This window comes from Oryza sativa, chromosome 8 (genome assembly GCF_034140825.1).
Source record: "Oryza sativa Japonica Group chromosome 8, ASM3414082v1".
In the NCBI taxonomy this organism is placed as follows: Eukaryota; Viridiplantae; Streptophyta; class Magnoliopsida; order Poales; family Poaceae; genus Oryza; species Oryza sativa.
Window position 1 is genome coordinate 14,103,537 of NC_089042.1, and position 22,551 is coordinate 14,126,087.

Below are 22,551 nucleotides of genomic sequence, written 5' to 3' on the forward strand. Positions count from 1 at the left end.
CGAACAGCTCACTGGTGAACTGGGTACCATTATCCGTAATGATACGGTTGGGCACCCCGAACCGGGACATGATGCCCCTGATGAACTTGAGGGCGGAATGCTTGTCAATTTTGACGACCGGGTAAGCCTCAGGCCACTTGGTGAACTTGTCGATAGCGACATACAGGTGTTGATACCTGCCTCGAGTCGCTTTGTACGGTCCAAGGATGTCTAGCCCCCAGACTACGAAAGGCCAAGAGAGCGGGATGACCTGTAAGGCTTGAGCCGGCTGGTGCGTTTGCTTGGCGTGGAACTGGCACGCCTTGCATCACCGGACCCATTCCTGGGCGTCTTGCAATGCGGTCGGCTAGTAAAAACCTTGTCGGAAGGCTTTACCGACTAATGTGCGTGAGGCCGAATGTGCCCCACACTCACCTTCATGAGCGTCGGCAATGAGCTCGACGCCCTGTTCTCGAGAAATACACTTCAAGAGTATCCCGTTGGCGGCCCGTCGGTAGAGGGTCCCTTCTACGAGCACGTACTGCTTAGAGATACGCGAAAGCTTCTCAGCTTCTGCGCGACCCTCAGGAAGAGTATTATTGTCGAGATATGCCCAGATGTCAGTCATCCAGGCGACGTGACGAGGGGTGTCGGGGTCGACCCCCTCGGGCCCTGAGGCCCGTGGGTCGTCGGGGCTTGGGGCGGAGGTCGTGGCACCGGGGTCCCTCGGGGGGGCCAATTATACCGACGGCTGCGCGAGCCTTTCCTCGAAGGTCCCAGGAGGGAGTGGGGCTCGTGCCGACGCGATACGCAACAACTCATCAGCGATTGCGTTGTCACGTCGGGGCACGTGCCGTAGCTCGAGTCCGTTGAAATGGCGTTCCATACGTCGCACTTCACGGACGTATGCATCCATTTCCGGGTCGGTGCATCGGTACTCCTTGGAGACCTGATTCACGACTAACTGGGAATCGCCTAGGACCAGGAGGCGGCGGATGCCCAATCCGGTCGCCGCCCTCAGCCCCGCGAGGAGTCCTTCGTATTCCGCCATATTGTTCGTGTCTCGGAAGTCGAGCCGAACGACGTACTTGAGGACGTCCCCGCTTGGCGAAGTCAGCGTGACTCCGGCCCCTGCACTTTGAAGGTTGAGGGAGCCGTCAAAATGCATAACCCAGTGCCCGACGCGAATGTCGGCGTTTGGGTCCTCTGCATCTCCGGGGAGGGAGGGAACGTTGGACGGAATAGGGTCGTCCACTGGGGTCCACTCCGCGATGAAGTCAGCCAGGACCTGGCTTTTGATCATGTGCCATGGTTCGAAGTGCAGGTCGAACTCAGCAAGCTCGATGGCCCACTTTACGACCCGACCAGTGCCCTCTCGGTTGTGCAAGATTTGGCCGAGAGGGTAGGACGTCACTATGGAAACCCGATGCGCTTGGAAGTAGTGGCGTAATTTCCTTGAGGCCATTAAGACTGCATAAAGCATCTTCTAGGCCTGTGGGTATCGGGTCTTCGCGTCTCGGAGCGCCTCGCTCACAAAGTAGACGGGCCGCTGCACCTTTCGGTGGGGCCGGTCCTTGTTGTCAGGGGCAGATGATCTGGGGCGCCCTTGCTCAAGGGCCCCAGGGGGGGGTCTCGAGCCATGTCAGGACCATAGGCCTCGGGACCACTCGCCAAAGCCTCCCCTCCTCCCACGGAGGCCTCGGGGTCCTCTCGGGGGTTGGGGGCTTCGGGCACTGGGCTTTCGGGGAACGAAGTGCCATTGCCAATCAAGGGGGCCTCCGGTCCGCTCTCGTCACGCTCGACTACTAGGGCGGCACTCATCGCATGGGGGGTCACGGCCAAGTAGAGCACCAATGGTTCCTCCGGCCCCGAGGCTACCAAGATGGGGGGAGGTGAGGTAAGCTTTCAACTGACTGAGAGCTTGCTCCGTCCACACAAACGGCCCGGGGCGCTAGAGGAGTTTGAATAGGGGCAGCGCCCTCTCTCCCAGCCTCGATATAAATCGACTTACGGCGGCCATGCATCCAGTGACACACTGCACATCCCTAAGCTTGCGGGGGGGGGGGGGCGCATCCTCTCTATTGCACGTATTTTGTCGGGATTAGCTTCTGTGCCTCAGGAGGAGACTAGAAAACCGAGGAGTTTGCCCGCCGGCACACCGAACACACACTTGTCGGGGTTCAGTTTCATGCGCGTAGACCTAAGATTGTCAAAAGTCTCGGCCAAATCCTGCAACAAAGTGTCCTGGTGGCGCGTCTTTACCACCAGGTCATCGACATACGCCTCTATATTGCGCCCTACCTGATTACTCAAAGTAATACGAGTCATATGCTGAAAAGTAGGGCCTGCATTCTTTAAACCAAAAGGCATAGTTGTATAACAGATAGTGCCCATAGGAGTAATAAAGACAGTTTTTTCCTCATCTACCCTAGCCATGCGGATCTGGTGATACCCAGAGTAGGCATCTAGAAAACACAAAAGGTCACACCCCGCAGTGGAGTCGACTATCTGATCTATGCGTGGTTAAGGGAAGGGATCCTTAGGGCATGCCTTGTTGAGGTCCGTGTAGTCGATGCACTTCCGGAGCTTGCCGTTGGCCTTTGGGATGACCACCGGGTTTGCCAGCCACTCTAGATGGATAACCTCGCGGATGAAGCCAGCCTCCAGGAGCAGCGCCACCTCCTCTCGGATGAAGGCCTACCGCTCCGGGGCTTGACGCCGTACTTTCTGCCGGACGGGTCGCGCGTCTGGCCGCACGGCGAGGCGGTGCTCGATCACCTCCCTGGGACCCCGGGCATGTCCGACGGCTTCCATGTGAAGACGTCGGAGTTTGCCCGCAGGAAGGAGACGAGCGCGCTTTCCTATTTGGCGTCCAGGGTCCCGTCAATTTTGGCGGTCTTCGACGGATCATTGCCAAGGGGGATCTCCTTGACGGGCACCTCGTCAGCCGAGGTGAGGCACTTCTTGGAGGCGCAGGACGCGGAGGCCTCCGGGGCCTGCGGCTCCGTGGCCACCGCCAGGATGTCGACGCGCTGCTCCGTGCAGGCGAGGGCGACCTTGACATTACCAAAGACGGTGATGGGGCCACTAGGGCCCGGCATCTTCATCTGGAGGTAGGCGTAGTGGGTGGCGGCCATGAACTTCACCAACGCAGGCCTGCCCAGGACCGTGTTGTAGGGCAGATTGAGATCCGCCACATCGAAGTCGATCCGCTCGGTGCGAAAGTTGGTGGAGTCGCCGAAGGTTACCGGGAGCTCAACGTGGCCGAGAGGCCACGTGTGTCCCGGAGTCACACCGATGATCGGCAGTGACGGCTGGAGCTTCATCCCCGGAGCCTTGAGCGCGTCGAAGGCAGCCGGGGAGATGATGCTCAGGCTGCCCCCCCTCAATCAACCAGGACGCGCTTCATCCTGACGTTGTGAATGGTCAGGGAGACCACAAGGGCCAACTTCCCTCCACGAGCGAGCACTGTTGGATGGTCGCTCTGGTCGAAGGTGAGGTTCACCTCCGACCAGCGCGCCTTCCGAGCTGCCTCGTGGGTCGGGATGACGGCCAGAAGCTCTCGCCTCATGGCCTTGAAGCCTCGGCGGGAGGTGTGTGCGCACCCCCCCCCCCCCCCCCCCCCCGCCGTCAAGCGTGGCGACGGTTCCCTGAGGTATCTGAAACTACAGATCCTCGCTGTCATCGCCGTCATTTGCGGGGGCCTTCTTCTTGGCCTCCCCTCGCCGGTCATCGGGTGGGGTTGCGGGGGCCTTGCCCTCTCGTCAACCTTGCCACTTCTCCTCATCGGCTTTCCGGAACCGCTCAGCCAAATTCTTGATCGAGCGGCAGTCGGCGAGACTGCCGATAAGTGTTGTGCACCGAGCACCACTTGTCTGCCAACCGGCCCTCGCCGGATGGAGCAGTGGAGCTCAGCTTGTCGCCGGTGGCTTTTCCCTTGCGCGGGGCCCGTGTGGGCCCATCGGCCGCAAGGACGTGGCCCTCGTCATCGGAGCGGGCCGACTTCCTTTTTCCCCACCTATCTCGCCGCTTAGAGCGGGGAACAGACTCAGGGGTAGCCGCAGCCGCCGCGCTGGTGCTGGGGGAGTTCCAGGCCCATGCCTCCTTCCGAGCCACCTTGTCCGCCAACTCGAAGAGCTCGGCAGTGATCTTGGGCTCCTTGGAGGCGTTCTTCTCCAGCATGCGGTTATGCCGCAAGCCATTCCGAAACGCATAAACAACCGCGTGGGCCAGAATGCATGGAATAGTGTTGCGGACCTGGTAGAAACGCTGTATGTACGATCAGAGGGACTCGTCGTCCTTCCGCTGCACAGCATGCAGGTCCGCCTCTTCTCCTGGGCGGGGGTATGTGCCCTAGAAGTTCGTGATGAACTGCTGGCACAGGTCCTCCCAGGAATGGATGCAGTCGGGGGGCTGGGTCATCAGCCAGCCGCGCGCCTGACCCTTGAGGGCCATGGGGAAGTAATTCGCCAGGACCCGGTCGTCGCCCCCTGCCGCCACGATGATCGTGGTGTAGATCTGGAGGAACTCAGAGGGCGAAACTTTGGGGGCCACCGGACGTTCTGGAGACTCACAACGAAGGCCCTACAACCGGTCCCTCCAAGGGTGAACGTGGGGGGCGGGCCGCCTCACGAGGAGGAATGCGGCACTCCATACGAGGAGGCGCCTTCCCCCATGCGGGCAGCTCGGCGCTCGTCCCGGCGTCGTTCGATATTGATTCGAGCGTCCTGCTCTCCGTAGAGGCCATCGTGACGCCTCCGGCTTCCCGAGGCCCCCGACGATGTTGGAGCCGTGGACCGTCTTGAGGCCATGGCCGATCGATGGGCCCTCCTCCTCGCCGACAAGGAGAGGGTAGTGGGGGTACGCGACGTACCTGTGGCGGTGGAACGGCCACTCGCGGCTAACTGCCGCTGGGCACTGGTGACCAAGTTGGCGACGTCGTCCAACCATCGTTGGACGGGGGCCTTCGGCTCCGCGTTCACCGGAGGGTGCCGCAGGAGGGCTCCCGCGGCTTGAAGTGTGCCCTGGGGCGAGCTGCCGTCGCGATAGGTCAGGCGGCGGCGCGCTCTGACGTGCCGTGGCCTCCCCCCGTCCGGAGGCAGGGAGAGGGCCGAACCACCCAATCGGGCGGGATCCTCCCTCCGCGGGGGGTCGCGGAGGGGCGGAGTCCGAGAGTTGCGTCGGCGGTGACGTGGGTCGCGACTCCCGCTGGGATCCTCACTCCCGGAAGGAGTGGGGGTGTGCACCTCCACCTCTTCCTCCAAAACCTCGACCATGATCGTCGGGGCCGGAGGAAAACTTGGGGCAGAAGGAAACGACTTCCCTTCGAAGCGCGCGAAATCCCCCTACCTAGCGCGCCAGCTGTCAAGGAAGTGATCCTCTCTAGCAAGAGATCGTGGGATCCCCCTTTCGTGAGTTCGGCCGGGGGAAAAGGCCCGCCTCTGGAAATCACGTATCCGCCCCCCAAGGCTGCTAGCTAGCGTGTACACAACAAGATTATACAGGTTCGGGCCGCTATGAAGCGTAATACCCTACTCCTGTGTATGGAATTTAGACTGAGAGTTACAAAGGTTCCTAAACTCTGGAGAGCGCTCTCGCTTCCCTTCTCCTAGAGCTCAGGTTTTCTAAGAGCCGTCCGCTTTCTCGGTGGGCAAGGTCCTCCTTTTATACCTCAAGGGGATACCACATGCACCGCTTCTACCTACTCTTCTATCCGGTGGGGACCCACCCTACCTTGACCGGATCTCGACCCGTGCCTTCGCCTGGAAGCTAAGCCACAGTTTGTCCTTGAGTGGGGCCCAACGCCGTCCCTCGCCTGACACGGGGGACAGCCCTGTCATTCCCTTATTAATGGGTGAAGACTTGTGGTGGCCGCCCTCTCGTGGGGAGAACTCCGAATGACCCTCCGATGGGACGGGTCATACCTACCTCCACTCCGCCGGAGGTAGATGCGACATGGGGGCATGGCCGTCCGTCCAGTCAGACGTGACCGGCGACAGGCAGGTCACAGATCGGTCATTCCTGACCGACGCGAGCCAGTCGGGCACGCCGCACGTCTGTCCCTACTGCATTGAATGCGGTAGGGGGCAGTTGGGGCGCTGCGCGCATTAAAGGTGGTTCAGCCTGGGCCCCCTCCCCGCTTGCTCCCCCCGCCAGATGGCGGCTGGGCGAGGGCCTCGGGGCAAAGCGGCGCGAGGGCCCGAGGGGTATGACATGGCACCCCGAGGCCCCCCGGCCTCTATTGCGATTCGCGGGGTGCGGGGGTAGGGCAAGGCTGTTGGGTCACACGACAGGATGGGAAGGTAAATTCCCCTCACTTCGCATACCCCCGGGCCCATATCTCCGACAGCAATGCTAGGAAGTCATACAATATGAAACGGAGGGAGTACTACAAAAAAAACTTGTTTTCGCCATGGGTTTCTGGTACGTCATTCCTTTCCGTTTCCCACTTAGACGGATGTGTTTTTCACACTTTGTTTCCGATTTGGCGAGCGGTCTTCTCACACAACAATGCTACCCAGCACTAGCGATCCCGGACGACGTCCATCTAGGCAGCGTCCAGACCACCACTTGGACCGAAGAATTTTTTTCATTTTTTTTAATATTTACAAAAATAGTCTATCGGTGAAAAGATTTACAAAAATAGACCCTGCCGCCCTCACTAGGCCGGCAAGCCGATGTGGCAGACGGCGCCACGATGGCGTCGTGTGTGCATTTTGCGCTTAGGTCCGGAGCGCAATGCAATTTGTGCTCGACGAAAAAAGCATTTGGCTGGTTTTTTTGCATCTAGGGCCCTTGCCGCCATCTAAAAAACCAGCCAAATGCTTTTTGCAGCTCTGTTGTTAACAATTAAAGAATTATTTATTGGTAAAACTTGTTAATAATGTTTTAAAAATTGCATTGAAGTCGGTTGTTTTGCAATTTCATATTTTAAGTAAGAGTTTATGTTGTAACTTATTCGACATATTAGTGTACGAAATTGATATTGGCCTATCGTAGTCTCGGTCGTCGAAACATTATATACACTTAAACAAGGAGAATTATGTCACGTAAAGAAATAATAGTAGAGTTTGAGCATGATACATCTGGTTCCATTGCGGTTACATAGATAAGATTGGATTCAAACTAGGAGGGAGGTAGTGAAAGAGTTAAACACAACGATGATGTAGTAATGGGACAAATTTCAATAAGGTAAGTTGTCCGATAAAAGCTAACCCCTACGTGAGGATCCCTCTCCTCTCTCAAACTACGCTTTAGTAAACCTGTATTGCTCTGGTAGTTCAAGCTGCACCACACGGTTAGGTGGAGTTAGAACCCTTTTGGTGTCTATCCATTCTCTGTATTGACATCTCCTTGGTGATTCCTGTGAGAAACGAATAGATGTGAAGCGAACAAAGTTAGTAAATCTTGTCAGAAAATAAGGATTCATGATAATCAAAATATTCTTACCATGAAATCGTCGTCTAGAATATTTGGACAAAAAGAACTTTCGACCCAAAGTCGTAGGCTTTATGGAACGAAGAACCTGACAACGATCATCGCATCTGCATTTTGGACGGTCTTCCCATGGAGGGAGTGCCGTAGTTAACACCCGCCAGCCACACTGTTGTTCACGACGTTGTCGTTCGTAAGCCGCTTTTCTTTGCAGGTATTGCTCAGTACTTTCGGATGAGAAATACCAGCGTCGTTCTTGTAAATAAGTAGTTAGGTCAAGAACGGGATTTTCTGTATTGACCCACTCGATGTATCCGCAAGCCGTAGCGTGGGTCTGACGAATAGAGTAGTATGATGAAGAATAAAACAATTGCCCATACAAAATGAATAAGCATATGCAGATAATAAAATACCTCACGGTCATAGTTAGGGCACCTAAAAAAGTGCTTTCCTCGAATGTCAGGATTCATCGAAGCCATTAGTTGGCATCGGTCACTGCAAAGGCAGAGAGGCCGCTGGCACCAAGGTGGTAGTAGGTATACACAAGGATCGCTACACCAGTTCGGATCCTCAACACCCTAGCGTCTAGCCATTGCCGAAAGCTAGTGGGATTTGCAATGAAACCAGTGAGGAAGAGAGTATTGAATGTGATTGAGTTATGACAGTTTGTGAGACATCGCTCATTATGGCGACTTATGTAGGCACCAAAATCGCAATGATAACCTTGACATGTCTACATTATGGGCCATGGTGGGTCAGCCTGATTGGCGCTGAAAGTAAGATTGGACATATGCGGATATATACCCTGCCGCCTTGTATATGGGCAGAATAAGGCCTTCTGCCCTTTTAGAGGGTGGCATGGCGCCAAAATGAAGATTAGACTTATGCGGATGTGACATGGAAGATTAGACGTTTGTGGAAGAATAAGGGCATGAGAAGCCATTCAGCAGTCGTATCACACGCGAATAAAGGAGGCTGCATCGGTGCGGCAGAAAGTACTCGTGCATGCGCTGAAAGGTATTGTGCTTTTGTAAAAAGTAATAGTGAACTTTAGGGATGCGAAACCCGAATAGCAACTACGTATTCATTCTACAAGCATACAGTACTAGCATGTAAAGTAATTAAACAAAGAGAAGTCTGCTCTACTGGCCCTGCCCCGCGCCGCGACCACGCTTGGTCCTCCGGGCCTGTACTCACACGTGATCCTGGGAGTACGTGAAGCGATCCGGTGGCACATCACGGATAGCACGAGTGTCAGGCGGTGCAGTGGAGGGCGACTGGTCCTACGTCTGCACCGGCGGTGCGCCTCCCAGCAATGAGGGACCGATGACGTCCTCTATCGAGTGCTGGAAGTCAAAGTCGCTAATGTCGAAGTGCAAAGCGGAACCCCACCCGTACTCCGACGATGTCCTGGCATGGTTCATGGTTGGTGGACCCTGACTCGACGTGCCAAGAAGACAAGGCAAATTGTCATGCGAGGCTTCGTAAGTTCCAAATCTCATCTCTATTATTTTTTTCTGTTTGGCCCTCCACGCCTTGGCATAGCTAATAGTATACTTGAATGTCTCTGCGATATGTTGGATTATTGACTTTGGTTCATATGTCAGATTGTCGATGACATGCGCATACATCTCAAATGCAACAAATGCACATGTAACGTTCCTGTGGTATTTCTGAACACCAGGTAGATAACATGTATGCTTGGTAACGACTGACACTGTCTAGTAATCCTTCCATTTTCCCTTATAAGCGTGCACTCTCCAGGGACACCCATCTTTTTCCTTAACACACCTAACTTCATATTGTAACCAGTTGAGCTTGGCAACCAAAACTCTCTATGAAGTGACACTGCAAAATACTTTGCCGCCTCCTTCATATATTCTCCATTAGCATAAATCGCTTCTTGAATAACCTCATTGTACTCCCATCTCACACTATCCTCTTCAGAGACGACCAGACCAGAAAAATCCTCAGTAGCCCATTCCGCTGGATTAATATCGTTCTCCTCATCACCTGACGAATCATCTTCCTCTACACGTTTGTTGTCAGAATCCTCTCTCTCCATTTCATTCCCTCATTAGCCACTCCACCAGGTTGAATGCCCACTGGAACTACTACGCCACCTTCCTCTGGTGCGTTGACCTCTTACACGAAAGTCTCATTCACTTCAGCACTTGGTCCCTCGCCATCATCCATGTTCATTTGCACACTTGGATCCTTCGGGTGAACATACGGAAGCATAGCTAGAGGCCACCCGTGTTGCAATGCATTCTCCACATACCATCTCCACATTCGAGAGTTTTAAACTGGCATTAGTTCCCAATGAAAACCCTCAATTGCCCGACTTACTACAAGATAGATTGTTATGCCACTTGTCTGTGAATCAACTCCCAAGCCCCTCATCAACCATCCTTTTATAGAAGGTTGTAACGGACTCAAAATTTCAGGGAAAAATTTTTGCAAAATATTTTAAGTCATGCTCTTCTTCATTCTTATGTTAAGTGACCTTGCTTTCTCTTAATCTCTTTTACTCTTGATCTAAGTTTTATTTGCAAAGTTAAAAGCTCTCTTTTTAAATTTTATAAAATCCCTATTTTATTCTCTATTTATTTCAAATTTTATAAAACCTTTCCATTTATTTCTTTAATTTCTAACTTTGGCTCAAAATTATATTTCCTTTGAACCCATTCCCGAACACCTCCAACGAATACCCTTTCAATTCCCGCTTAACCATCCCTAGAGCACATGAAATATCAACCTCCCTAGAATACATGGAATACCAATTCTTATTCTCCCCGGAACCAATACTTTCCTTTTGATCTCCACCCAACTATCTCCAGAATACATGAAATGCCATTCTCTAACCACCCTAGAGTACATAAAAATGACAATTTCCAATTTCCTCAAAGATAATACTCTCCCTTTGAACTCTACCCGAATATCTCTAGAGTACATGAAATGTTGATACCTTTCCTTTAGACTCCACCTATATTTCCCAGAGTCCATAAAATATCCTTTTCAATCCCCTTTTGAGTCAACATACCCATCCTTTAGAGTTTATCAATCTACCACTAATTCCGTTCCTATAAAAATTCCTATCCACATATACTTCCGAATCCAGTTCTGTACTCCCACAATTATTTTCCCTTTGAAATCTCGTTCCTCCAAATTATCCATTTATAACCCTGAGGCTAAACCGGCCGGTGTAATTCCAAATTTTGTTGGAATTTATTTTGGATCACCCCTATCTAGATCTATCCACAAAAAACCTTTACCTCCTTCCATCCGATCCAAAATATTTTATGGTTAAGTTCTTATTTTAATCGAGCCGCCAATTTGATTACCATGGCTTGATCGCATCCTTGGCACAAGAATAATATTATCACCAATAATTGCTCTTGTGCTAAGAAACCTAATTTCTAATCCCTTCCATATAAAGTCCGAATTTTCTTTAGCCCACCACCGAATCACCAGAAATTCATACCGCATATCTGGGGACTAAAATCCTATTTATTCCTCCATCCATTTTTACCACCATCCCAAATATTTATCCAAAGTTAGTAGATTAATTATTTCTATTTTCTTTCCTTCCATTTGATTATTTCAATCTTACATTTTAAAATATTAGAGGAAATATTTTGTGACAAGTTTTATATATTTGGTTCTTATTGAATTCTATTAAAATTGGAGCATCTTTATTTTGAATCCTTTTCAAGTTTATATTTCAAAAATAAATATCTTTAGTTTTATTTTTAAAATATTTCAAACCTCTTTAGCATTTTAAAAAATCTATTTTAAAATTCCTTTTCTAAAATTTCAAAAAGATCCACTAACATTTTTCTTTAGATCTATTTCTTTTGAATTCCTTAGCCAAAATCCAAAAAGATCCACATCCATCCTTTGATTTCCATCTCCTTTAAATTCCTTGACCAAAGTCCCCAAATAACTTTCTTTAGATTTTATCTCCTTTGCATTCTATTCAATTCCCTTCATATAAAATTACCAAAATTCTCTATTCAATTTGGGCCAAAAACTCCTCATTTGGCCCATTCCATTCTCTTTTTTCTTTTCCCTCCATTTTTTCTCGGAATAAGTTATCTAAGGTCCCTTAACTTGTCAACGAATCCGATTTTCGTCCTTCAACCGGAAAACCAGGTACAACAGGTCTCTCAACTATCAAAACCGGTGCTGATGAGGTCCCTCGGCGGTTTTGACTAACGTGCCGCCTACGTGGCTAATTTAACTCGGTCTTCATCTGACGTGGCATTGACGTGGTGCTTACATGGCAATTTATCTTGAAAAATAATAAAACATGGAGGACCCAAATATCAGTTTCACAAAAAAATAATAATAAATAGTGGGACCTGCGTGGGCCCTACCTATCATCCTCTTTCTCCCCTCTTATCTTTATCATCTCTCTCAGTCTCTCCGGTGGGAGAGGAGCAACGTTCGTGCTCGAGTGCCGGCCGGCGGGAGGAGAGGAGCGGCGGCCGGTGAGAGAGTGTCATGTATCTGGTGGGCTGCATGGGCTGCTGGAGAAATGGGCTTGGCCTAGCTCACATACTGAAGGTGCAAGCAACCAAGAAGTATAAATACCAACCGTGGCAGTGAGAGAAGGCATCGATGAATTAGAACCTGATGGTTGTGGCCTCTTCTTCCTCCTCTTGATTTCTCCTCTAATCCCCTACTCTGTGTTTCTCTGATTCCCTTTACCCCCTGCTTCTCTTCCCAATCTCTGCTGCTAGTTCTTCCAATTTGTATCCCTAAACTTGATATACAGAGTTGGAGAGGATATATTGCTCCTGTGCTTGTGTTCACCGGTGAGATTCATGTGGGATCGTGACAATATGGTATCAGAGCAGTCGATTCATGGGATTCCGATCCAGGAGATGCAGTGGACGACACATGGGGGCAGTGACGACTGTTGGGGCCAGGATTTGAGCCATGGAGGTGACAGTGTCGGAGGCGCCCGTCAGGTGTTCGATGAAATGCCAAGCCGGTTAGGAAGTGCTGCAGGTGCTGCACTCCATGTCCAAGTGAACCACCTCATCTACCCTGTGTCTACCAATGTGATGCATCAAGTCTTCAACCCCTACGGAGCAGTGGCGGTGCAGATGCTTGTGGTCGATGCATGGCGTGTGGAGGCAATTGTTTGGTTTCGGACGACCTGCGACGCTGAGTGGGCTCAGGCTGAACTCCACGGCCGCAATATCTACGATGGGGGCTGCGTGTTGGATGTGCAACATGTGCCGACCTTGCTCGAAGACAGAGCCGACATTGCGCCCACCAAGTGTTCGATGCAAGTACCAGTATGTGCCACCACAAAGTCTGATACCCAGAGCACTCCTACTACTCTGGAACACGTGTTCCCGGCCACCATGAGCCCATCTGCGGCCTCAACCAAATCAGCAGTCACAACAACGTCGGCTTCACTCACCGAGGCCATGGAGGCTGAGGCTAGCATGGACAAGGTGGTGGAGAATGCAGGCAAGGCCATTCAAGACCTGTGCACTAGGATCGATCGGATTTTGGAGGCATTTCGCGACACCAAGGTGGATTTATCCGAGAACAAGGATTCCACTAGAGATGTGGCAGTGTTGAGCGCCAACACTAGTCCAACTACCATTGCATTGGAGGTCAGTGCTGAGGCCGGCCCAACTAACCATGTTGACTCAGCCAAGCTTGGCATGGGAACAACCATCGAGTGTTCAATGAAGGGGAAGAATCAGTTGGTTGATGATGATGGCAAAGACATGGCCAACGATGAGAGAACTGAGCTCATTGAAGTGGATACCAAGTTTACTTCTGTGAATTTATGCTTCAGAGATCCATGGTTAGCCCTCAATGCAATTCCTTCCAGGATCTTGATTGGGTGTCTAAGCCATGACCTTGGTGTTAACAGTCTCTCGTTGGTTCCATCTACGTTGGAAGTGCCATACCATTGCTTTGTATTGGGCTCAGTATGTAGAGTTAGCTCTCCACCAGTACCACTTTGGAGAGTGGCAGTTCCATTGTACAGCGATCAGGTCTATTCAGGTTCTCGGCCCTCGCCATGGCCTGATCCATGGTTGCATTCAGGCAGCGGAAGTGTGGTGGTATTTCAGCCTCTCCAACCATGGCCACCCCCTCTACAAGCCAAGAGCAAAGGTTCTATTGTTGAGCGGCAACTAGAACTGTGGCATGATCCTCAAATAAAACAAGATAACAAAGGTGTTGTGGTGAATCTCCTACAACCCAGACTTTCACCTGACAAATGGAATGAGTCTTGGTTCAGTTGTGATAATGCTTGGGAGTTAGCACAAAGTCACTGCAAGTTCTTGCTGACAGAACACATGGCCTTGATTGCACAATATGAAAAGAATCGCTTTGAGCAAGATCTAAGTCTGTGTATGGTAAGCAAAAGGGCATCCTGGAATCTTTGGAATCTGTTGACTGAGGGATCAATATCATTAATGGAAGCAAAAGCACAATTGTTTAGGAGGATGCATTGGGTTGGTAGTAAAACTATGGATCAATTTGTGTGGAATTTATGCATGCCGAATATGGAGAAATCACCATGGCCACCACCTCCTCATAAGATCAGAACTGATTTATTGTGGTTGAATTCGCATGAAGTATCATCTCTCCAATTCAATGCTGAATTCTGGAGGTTGCTGGCAAGAATCAATTTGTTTGATTGTCATTCTGGACAAGAGGATATGCAGCTGTTCCAGGCAGGTGCAAAGCAGTACTCTCCTTTGGTGGTTAGAATGGCCCTTGCCGATCATTTACAAGCACCCTGGGACCCTGGAGGCAGTAACCTGGTTACTCTCTTGCATGTTAGGAAGGACAGGCAGCAACCACCACCACGACCACTGCAAATTGTCTTTCCTATTGGATTATCTGGTGTGAAGGTCTGGCTATTGTTTGCTCTCACTTTGGTGCAGTTCCTTGGATCGGTTACCACGTATAATGCAAAGTTTTGGAGATTTTCGCCTGATAGTGTTTCAATCCAAGGGAGTAAAGAATCCAATTTCAGGGTTGCATACCTTATGTGCAGAAGTTCAGATAGGCAACTTGCAAGCAGCAATATAGCTCTGAACATTCAAACAAGCTCTTCTTGTCATGTTTTACACAAGTGTCGTCAAGTTCTAAATTCTTGTCAAGCACCAAGTTCATTTCAGCTCAAACTTACAGCAAGTTGTTTACTGGGCAAACATTCTCTTAGAAGGAAAGGCATAGGTTCTGTTCCTACTGACAAAAGAACCCATTTACAAGTGCTGCTGCATCAACTTATGTACAAGAAATCATATCAAATGTATGAGACCAGAGCTCAAGTGCTGAAACTGACAAGGCCTTGGAATCTTGGAATTCTTCTTCTCAACAATTCCTTGATGGCTATCTACAGCAGAAGTTGTTGCATCGACTTGGGGACAAGTCGATTTTTAAGGAGGGAGGAATGTCATGTATCTGGTAGGCTGCATGGGCTGCTGGAGAAATGGGCTTGGCCTAGCTCACATACTGAAGGTGCAAGCAACCAAGAAGTATAAATACCAACCGTGGCAGTGAGAGAAGGCATCGATGAATTAGAACCTGATGGTTGTGGCCTCTTCTTCCTCCTCTTGATTTCTCCTCTAATCCCCTACTCTGTGTTTCTCTGATTCCCTTTACCCCCTGCTTCTCTTCCCAATCTCTGCTGCTAGTTCTTCCAATTTGTATCCCTAAACTTGATATACACAGTTGGAGAGGATATATTGCTCCTGTGCTTGTGTTCACCGGTGAGATTCATGTGGGATCGTGACAGAGAGGAGCGGCACGCGGGCGCCAGCCGGTGGAAGGAGAGGAGCCGCGGGCGGAGGCCGAGGGGGGAGGAGAAGTTGGCGGGATTTGGGAGGGAAAGGAGAGGGAGAAGCGGCCGCCGCCGCCGCCGCCGCCGCTCCGGAGTGTTGGCTCCTCCCTTTCCGACATATCTTGACCCACATCGTTTCTGTTGTTGTTGTCAGTGTACCACTGGGTGCTCTCAAGCACGGGGCGCCTCGACGGCGTGCTGGCCGGCACACTCCGCGGCTACGTTTGGTGGCCGTCGATCTGCGACGGCCATGGGGGAGACGGTCGCAGCTGGGAGGCGAGAAGGCGGCGACCATTGGCTTGGGCCCCAGCCTCCTCTCCACCATGCTAGCACATCGACGGGAGCTCGGGAGGCTGCGGTGGCGCAAAATGATGCGGGAGCTCGGCTAGGCAGCACTGCCGCCATGGAGCTCAATGCAGTTTGCGGCGGATAGCTACCCGCGTGCACGACGGTGTGGGCACCGCATGGCGAAGCACGCGCTCAGAGATGCATTGGGGTTGCCGCGACGGACGGAGCCGCACGCTGCCGAGGCCACGCGCGGCGGCAGGCTTGATGGAGAAGCAGAAACAGTTTTTTTTTTTTTTCCGTTGCAGCGCGGCACTTTGAGTTTTGGTCCTTGGTAATGGTAGGAGCAGGAGCAGAAGCAACCTTGTTGGCTTGTTGGCCTTCCTGCCTTTCCTGCACTACTTCTTCCCCGATCAACCCTTGAACCAAGTTATGTAGGACTTCCACAACAACAGCAGCATCAGCGACGGCAGGGACTGGATGTAGGGATGGGTAATCAACTAATCATGCTTTCCGGCGGCGGCGACTAATCAACTAATATGCTCCGTCGCGCTCGCCGGCGACCTTCTCCTCTGCCTCCTCCTCCCCCAGCCACCTCTCCACTGCCCGCGGCCTGCCGCTCTGCCCGCCCCTCCGCTCGCCTGCGGCCTACCGCCGCCGCTCCGGCGTGAGGATGAGGGAGAGCCGAGAGGAAGAAGAGGGACAGCCGAGAGGGACTTGTGGGGCCCACGTGGGTCCCACCATCTTTTTTTATTTGACATGTGGGCCCCATCATTTTTTTTAATTTATGTGTGAAACTGACATGTGGGTCCCATGAAGTTTATTATTTTTCTGGATCGGATTGCCACATAAGCGCCACGTCAATACTACATCAGATGAACACCAAGTCAAATAAGCCATGTAGACGCCATGTCAGCCAAAACCACTATCAAAACTACCGAGGGACCTCATCTGCACTGGTTTTGATAGTTCAGGGACCCGTTCTATCTGGTTTTCCGGTTGAAGGGGAAAAATCGGATTCGTGGACAAGTTAAGAGACCTCAGTTGAACTTATTCCAATCAGTTATAACATGCATGGAATGAAACAGGTTCTCGAAATTGTGGACTTACTAAATTCCTCTCTTATTGGGCCTCACTCTAGCTAGGCCCAGATTCCTGGTAAGCCTTGTAGCAATTGGTGTAGTCGTGTAGAGGATCTGATTGCTTTTTCCAAACTTTGTTTTGTCCTTCACTGCATAAATATACACTTATGTATTTTACCTATTTTATTTAAGAGGCTTCTCTGTAAAATTGGTTATACTCTCAGTTCTTCCTAATAAATTCTATGCAAAAATTGCTACTACGCATCTAAATTTTATGGTCTTTGGTGATGGCCAATTGGCCATCAGAAGAACATATATACCCTGAGGATAGATTAAAAACTTGGTAATTTATTGAGGATACCATTGTCATTATTTAATTATTATTTTGGGATAAATGGAGAGAGAAACATGCGAATATTTATCATTAAAAATATTCACTCATCCTAGCGCATTGCAAGCGTGTAGATTAATTAGCAACCGATATGCAAGCTAGTACTCCCTCCGTTTCACAGGGTAAACCATTCTAGCATTTCTCACATTCATATTGATGTTAATGAATCTAGATACTTTCACAATGTAAGCCATTCTAGCATTTTTCACATTTATAATGATGTTAATGAATCTAGATATATGAATGTGGAAAATACTAGAATGACTTACATTGTGAAACGGAAAGAGTACATTGCAAGGGGCTTTTAACTATTTGCCACTTTTAGATTTGGCAAATAACTATTTGCCACCCCTATCTCAATGACATATGGGTCCAGTGGCAAAAAGTTATTTGCCACATCTAAATATGGCAAATGGTTAAATATCTCACATTGCAAGGATCCTTTATAACGTGCTCATATGGATATGTTGGCTACATAATGTAGTATTTATAAATTATAATGCGAGCCGAATCAAAAAAAATGATACAAATAAAAGTTATTGTTATATAAAAAAAACGTTTTAACCTGATGTCTACTAATAAAAACCAACTTCTTACTACATAGTTAGGCCTGGTTTAGTTCCTCAAATTTTCTTCTCAAAAACATCACATCGAATCTTTGGACACATATATGAAGCATTAAATATATATTAAAAAAATTAATTGTACAGTTAGGGGGAAAATCGCGAGACGAATCTTTTGAGTCTAATTAGTCCATGATTAGCCATAAGTGTTACAGTAACCCACATGTGCTAATGATGGATTAATTATGCTCAAAAGATTCGTCTCACGGTTATGAAATTAGTTTTTTTCATTTGTGTCCAAAAACCCCTTCCGATACCCTGTCAAATATCTGATGTGGCAAAAAAAAATTCTTTTCACGAATTAAACTAGCCCTTAGAAGGTAATTTTTTTTTAAAGAAATGAATAACTTGAGGTTGGAGCCTTGGACACGGTGTGAACTCCCAAGTACGAAAGTCTAGTTTGCCTGCGTCATTGTAGTGCATATACGCAATGAGGCAGCCCTCAATTCCGCCGCATCTTTTGTTGGTCAAAGGATGGGTAATTGTATGCGGCCGCCTTTTTTCCGTGGTAGATGTTCTACTTCTCATGCCTCAGCTGCATTTCTGGAGCAAAGGACCTGACAGTTCGATCGAGCGAGCTAGCGGCTCTGATTGTTTGATAAATCGTAGGAAATACAAACTAATCAAATAAAAAAGATTTATACGATAAAACTTAGCGATTTAAATTGAGTTCTGAAAAACAAACTACGATGAATTTTTTTTTAAAAATCAAGATGCAGATGAACAGGAGTTCGAGAGTTTGAACTTCGAGTAGCTAGCAAAGTCAATCTGAACAGAGTGCACGGTAGATTCGACCTTTTCTTATACGGTGAAGCTCAATTTTGGGTAGATATTTTATTCGTCTCTTTACTAGTGATAAAATAAGATCTAGGCAACGCAGGTGACAAAAACAACTAAAAACTAATTACGAAATCAAACTATAAGAAAAATTAAAATCAACTTGTTGAACTTTATGGGAAAAGCTGGTCATGTGATAGTGAGTTGTAGGTAATAAGTTCAAATCCATAAAATCAAGATATACCTCTAGGATCTCTCTTTTCTAATATGTGTTAGGAGACGAATTCATAAAAGTGTTGTATTGCTTGTATATTTGTGTATGTGCATGTGTAACAATAATTACCACTTTGGTTATGGATGAACGGTAAAATTCAAACAAATTTTATAAAACAAATACATTTCAGTTTGATTTTATTACCTGTTTACCAAGCAATTTCTAGATTCCTACCGGCTTGTCTGATCACCATGATGACTGAGGCTGTGTTCTTTGCTCCTAGTCCCAACTCCTCTCCCTTGTTTCTATACAAAAGTTGCTTAAAATATCATAATGATCCATTTTTTTAAAAAAATAGCTAATACTTATTTAATCACGTATCAATAGACTACTCCTTTTTCGTGTGGAGGAGTTTTGTTCCCATCCACCCAAAACTAACACAGCCTGAGCAGTTAAGATGACTAGCCCCAACGTTTGGCATATTGAAGAAAAAAGCAAAACGATATATTTACAAATGAAAAATAATTTATGAATAAAACTTTTATCTACGTGTTCTTAATGATCTAAAAGCAAAGAATAAAAAATAAACTACACTGAGAAAACCCCAAACTCTAAATTTTAAAATTTAAATTTTGGCTAATAAGTATAAGCATAACTGTATAAGCAAAATGATGATGCTTGACATTTGCCATCCGTACCGTGATCCTCCTTTTACTGCTCACCAAGAACGAGTTTTAACACAAATTAAGATTGATAGAAAATGATGTGATTGATTAAGCTTATAAAGTTAAAATAAAATGTTTATAATAAAGTAGTATAAGACGGCCTCGACCTCTTGGTGACGGCCTTGATGGAGGCATTGGACCTTGTAGTCAACTCAGTACATGGCATTTTGCGGCGAGCAACGTCGACGACTTGATGGAGGTTTAGACAAGTCGGAGTCAAAAGAAACGGACTCGATAGGCAAAAAGGACTGCCATGATTATGATTGGAGTCCCTGGCAAAGTTTGGCCGAGTTCAACTAACTCACACCTAATTTCTGAACAAGGCCTACGATTTATAAAAAACTGTATGGAACTGCACTAATTCCCTAATTTAAACAGATCAACTGGCCTCAATGTATGTTTGAAATTCATGTGAGCCAGTCAATACTGCATTTTATAACAGCTTCAGCTATTTATATAACGGAATTATTTAAAGTTGACACCAATAGAGGACTAGAAGAGTGCAGAGTGCATAACGCTGAGAACAAGACCATGTTTTACCAGATGCTCGCTGCCATTCTCCAAGCACTTCTTATAGGTACGTATGCTGGCTGCAACATATGTTCACCATTATTATCATCACCATTTTTCTCTTTCTGAAATTGCCTGTGACATGCTACACAGCTCAGATGATTCATGGGCAAAGCGATAAGGAAGTTCTTGTTCAGCTCAAGAACTTCCTGCAGGTGCAAAACCCGATAAACCACGGCGCTTACGTCAGCTGGTCGGAGTCAGAGGCCTCGCCGTGCCATTGGAAAGGTGTTGGGTGTGATGATGCCGGGCATGTGAATTCCCTCGATCTTTCGAACTCAAACATCGCAGGTCCATTATTCAGAAACTTCTCACGCATCATGCGGCTTACCCACCTAAACCTTTCATCAAACAGCATCACTGGTGAACTCCAGGATGATCTCAAACAATGCCAGAGTCTCCAGCACCTCAACATATCCAACAACCTCATTGGTGGCATCCTTGATTTGTCCAGCCTGACCAACCTTCAGACACTAGACGTATCCCAAAATCGGTTTCAGGGAAGGATAGACAGAAACTTCCCGGGAATATGCGGCAACCTCACTTTCCTCAGTGTCTCCAGCAACAGCTTCACAGGCAGGATAGATAAACTATTTGACGGCTGCCCAAAGCTCAAGCATGTTGATCTCAGCTGGAACGGCTTCACCGGCATGGTCTGGCCAGGCATTGAAAGGCTTAGACAGTTCAAGGCCAACAACAACAACCTCACAGGGAGAATTTCTCCTGGCATGTTCACAGAAGGGTGCAAATTGCGCTCACTGAACATTGCTATCAACTCATTGCACGGTAGCTTTCCAAGCTCCATTGGCAATTGCTCTAACATGAAATTCCTTTCACTATGGGAAAACAGCTTTTATGGATCTATACCACCAGGAATTGGTTCGATTGCACGGCTTGAGGAGCTGGTCCTTGCAAGCAACAGCTTTGATGGAATTATTCCAATGGAGCTGACAAACTGTACCAACCTGAAATATTTGGACATCAGTGACAACAATTTTGGTGGAGAGGTGCAGGATGTCTTTGGGAAACTAACATGCATGAGGAGTCTGTTACTCCAAGAGAACAACTATACTGGTGGCATTACCTCATCCGGGATTCTCCAGTTGCCGAATCTAATTGTGCTTGACCTATGCTACAACCAATTCTCCGGTGATTTACCCAGTGAAATCAGCAGCATGAAGAATCTCAAGGTTCTCATGCTTGCTGAAAACAACTTCTCTGGTAAAATACCACCAACATATGGTCAGCTTCTCAGGCTCCAAGTATTGGACTTGTCCTTCAACAGTCTTTCTGGTGAGATTCCACCAGACATTGGTAACCTATCATCACTTCTCCTTTTGATACTTGCTGGGAACCAAATTTCAGGTGAGATCCCAAGGGAGATAGGAAATTGTACCAGCTTAGTTTGGCTTAACCTTGCTGGAAACCAGCTAATGGGGCAAATCCCACCAGAGATGGCAAATATAGGGAGCAATCCAAGCCCAACATTCATGGAGAATCGAAAGAACCCAGAACTTTTGGAATCTATCACCAGCAAATGTGTCGCTGTAGAGTGGCTTCCATCAAGTTATCCAGAATTCAACTTTGTTCAGTCCCTGATGATGTCTCAGAAGAACTGCCAAACCATATGGAATCGACTCGCCATGGGGTATGACGTACTTCCAATATCTTCACCACTGCGAACAGCATTAGGATATGTTCAGTTGTCAGGAAATCTGCTGTCTGGAGAGATACCATCTGCTATTGGTACAATGAAGAACTTCAGTTTGCTCCTTCTTGATGGAAACCGACTCTCTGGACACCTACCAGCAGAGATTGGTCATCTTCAACTTGTTGCTTTGAATATCTCAAGCAATTTTATTTCTGGTGAAATTCCCTCTGAGATTGGTCATATGGTAACACTTGAAAGCCTTGATCTGTCAAGTAATAACTTCTCTGGTGCACTCCCATCAAACCTTAACCAACTCACTAAACTGAGTAGGTTCAATTTGTCATACAATCCGCTTCTCTCAGGGAATGTTCCAAGCAGTGGGCAGCTCTCCACCTTTGATGAGCAATCTTTTCTGGGAGATCCACTGTTGTCTTTGAATGTAACAGCAGGTTCCAGTTCTGATTCTAGTCCAAGGGAGTTCTCATCATCTGACACAGAGGAGCATCCTACAAACGAAGAGATCATGGTGACAACAATTGCATTCCTTGCATTCTTTTCAGTCACATTGCTTACCAGAGAATTTCATATCTTCATGTACTTGTACTTCACAGCATCACGGAAAATTGCCAACTGTAGGATTATTTGCACCTGAGTGCTAGATAAGTTAAATCACTTAATAGAACAAATACCTTTGAAAAGCGAATGTGTCCCTTTATGTTCCATTTCTGATTTCAAATATAAATATTTACTAGACAATATGGCATGCTAGTTGGCATGTAGTCACATTGGACAAATCAGTTCAAACGAAGCTGCTGAAAAGATGACAAAGGACATATGCAACCGAAAAGGCTTGGTTGTGAAGATTGGAGAATCAGCATTTTCGACCAAACCCCTCTATAGTTTGTACCAGCAACCATAAATAAGTGCACTGTAACTAACCATGCTGTAGAACTGATATTACTGTCGATTTTAAAAAGTGACCAAACCATAAT

At 48.1% G+C, this 22,551-nt stretch overlaps 2 protein-coding genes across 2 annotated transcripts; both read left to right on the forward strand.

The window, feature by feature from the left end:
• Positions 1-12,032: 12,032 nt before the first annotated feature.
• LOC4345266 (uncharacterized) lies at positions 12,033-15,153 on the forward strand. The gene has a single exon (XM_015792609.3). It carries the CDS (start codon positions 12,243-12,245, stop codon positions 14,940-14,942), a length of 2,700 nt encoding a protein of 899 aa, XP_015648095.1. The 5' UTR covers positions 12,033-12,242; the 3' UTR covers positions 14,943-15,153.
• A 4,216-nt stretch (positions 15,154-19,369) lies between these two features.
• Positions 19,370-22,551, forward strand: LOC4345267 (probable LRR receptor-like serine/threonine-protein kinase At1g74360). Its single transcript, XM_015793321.3, has 2 exons — positions 19,370-19,915; positions 20,002-22,551. Exons 1-2 carry the CDS (start codon positions 19,735-19,737, stop codon positions 22,209-22,211), a joined length of 2,391 nt encoding a protein of 796 aa, XP_015648807.1. The 5' UTR covers positions 19,370-19,734; the 3' UTR covers positions 22,212-22,551.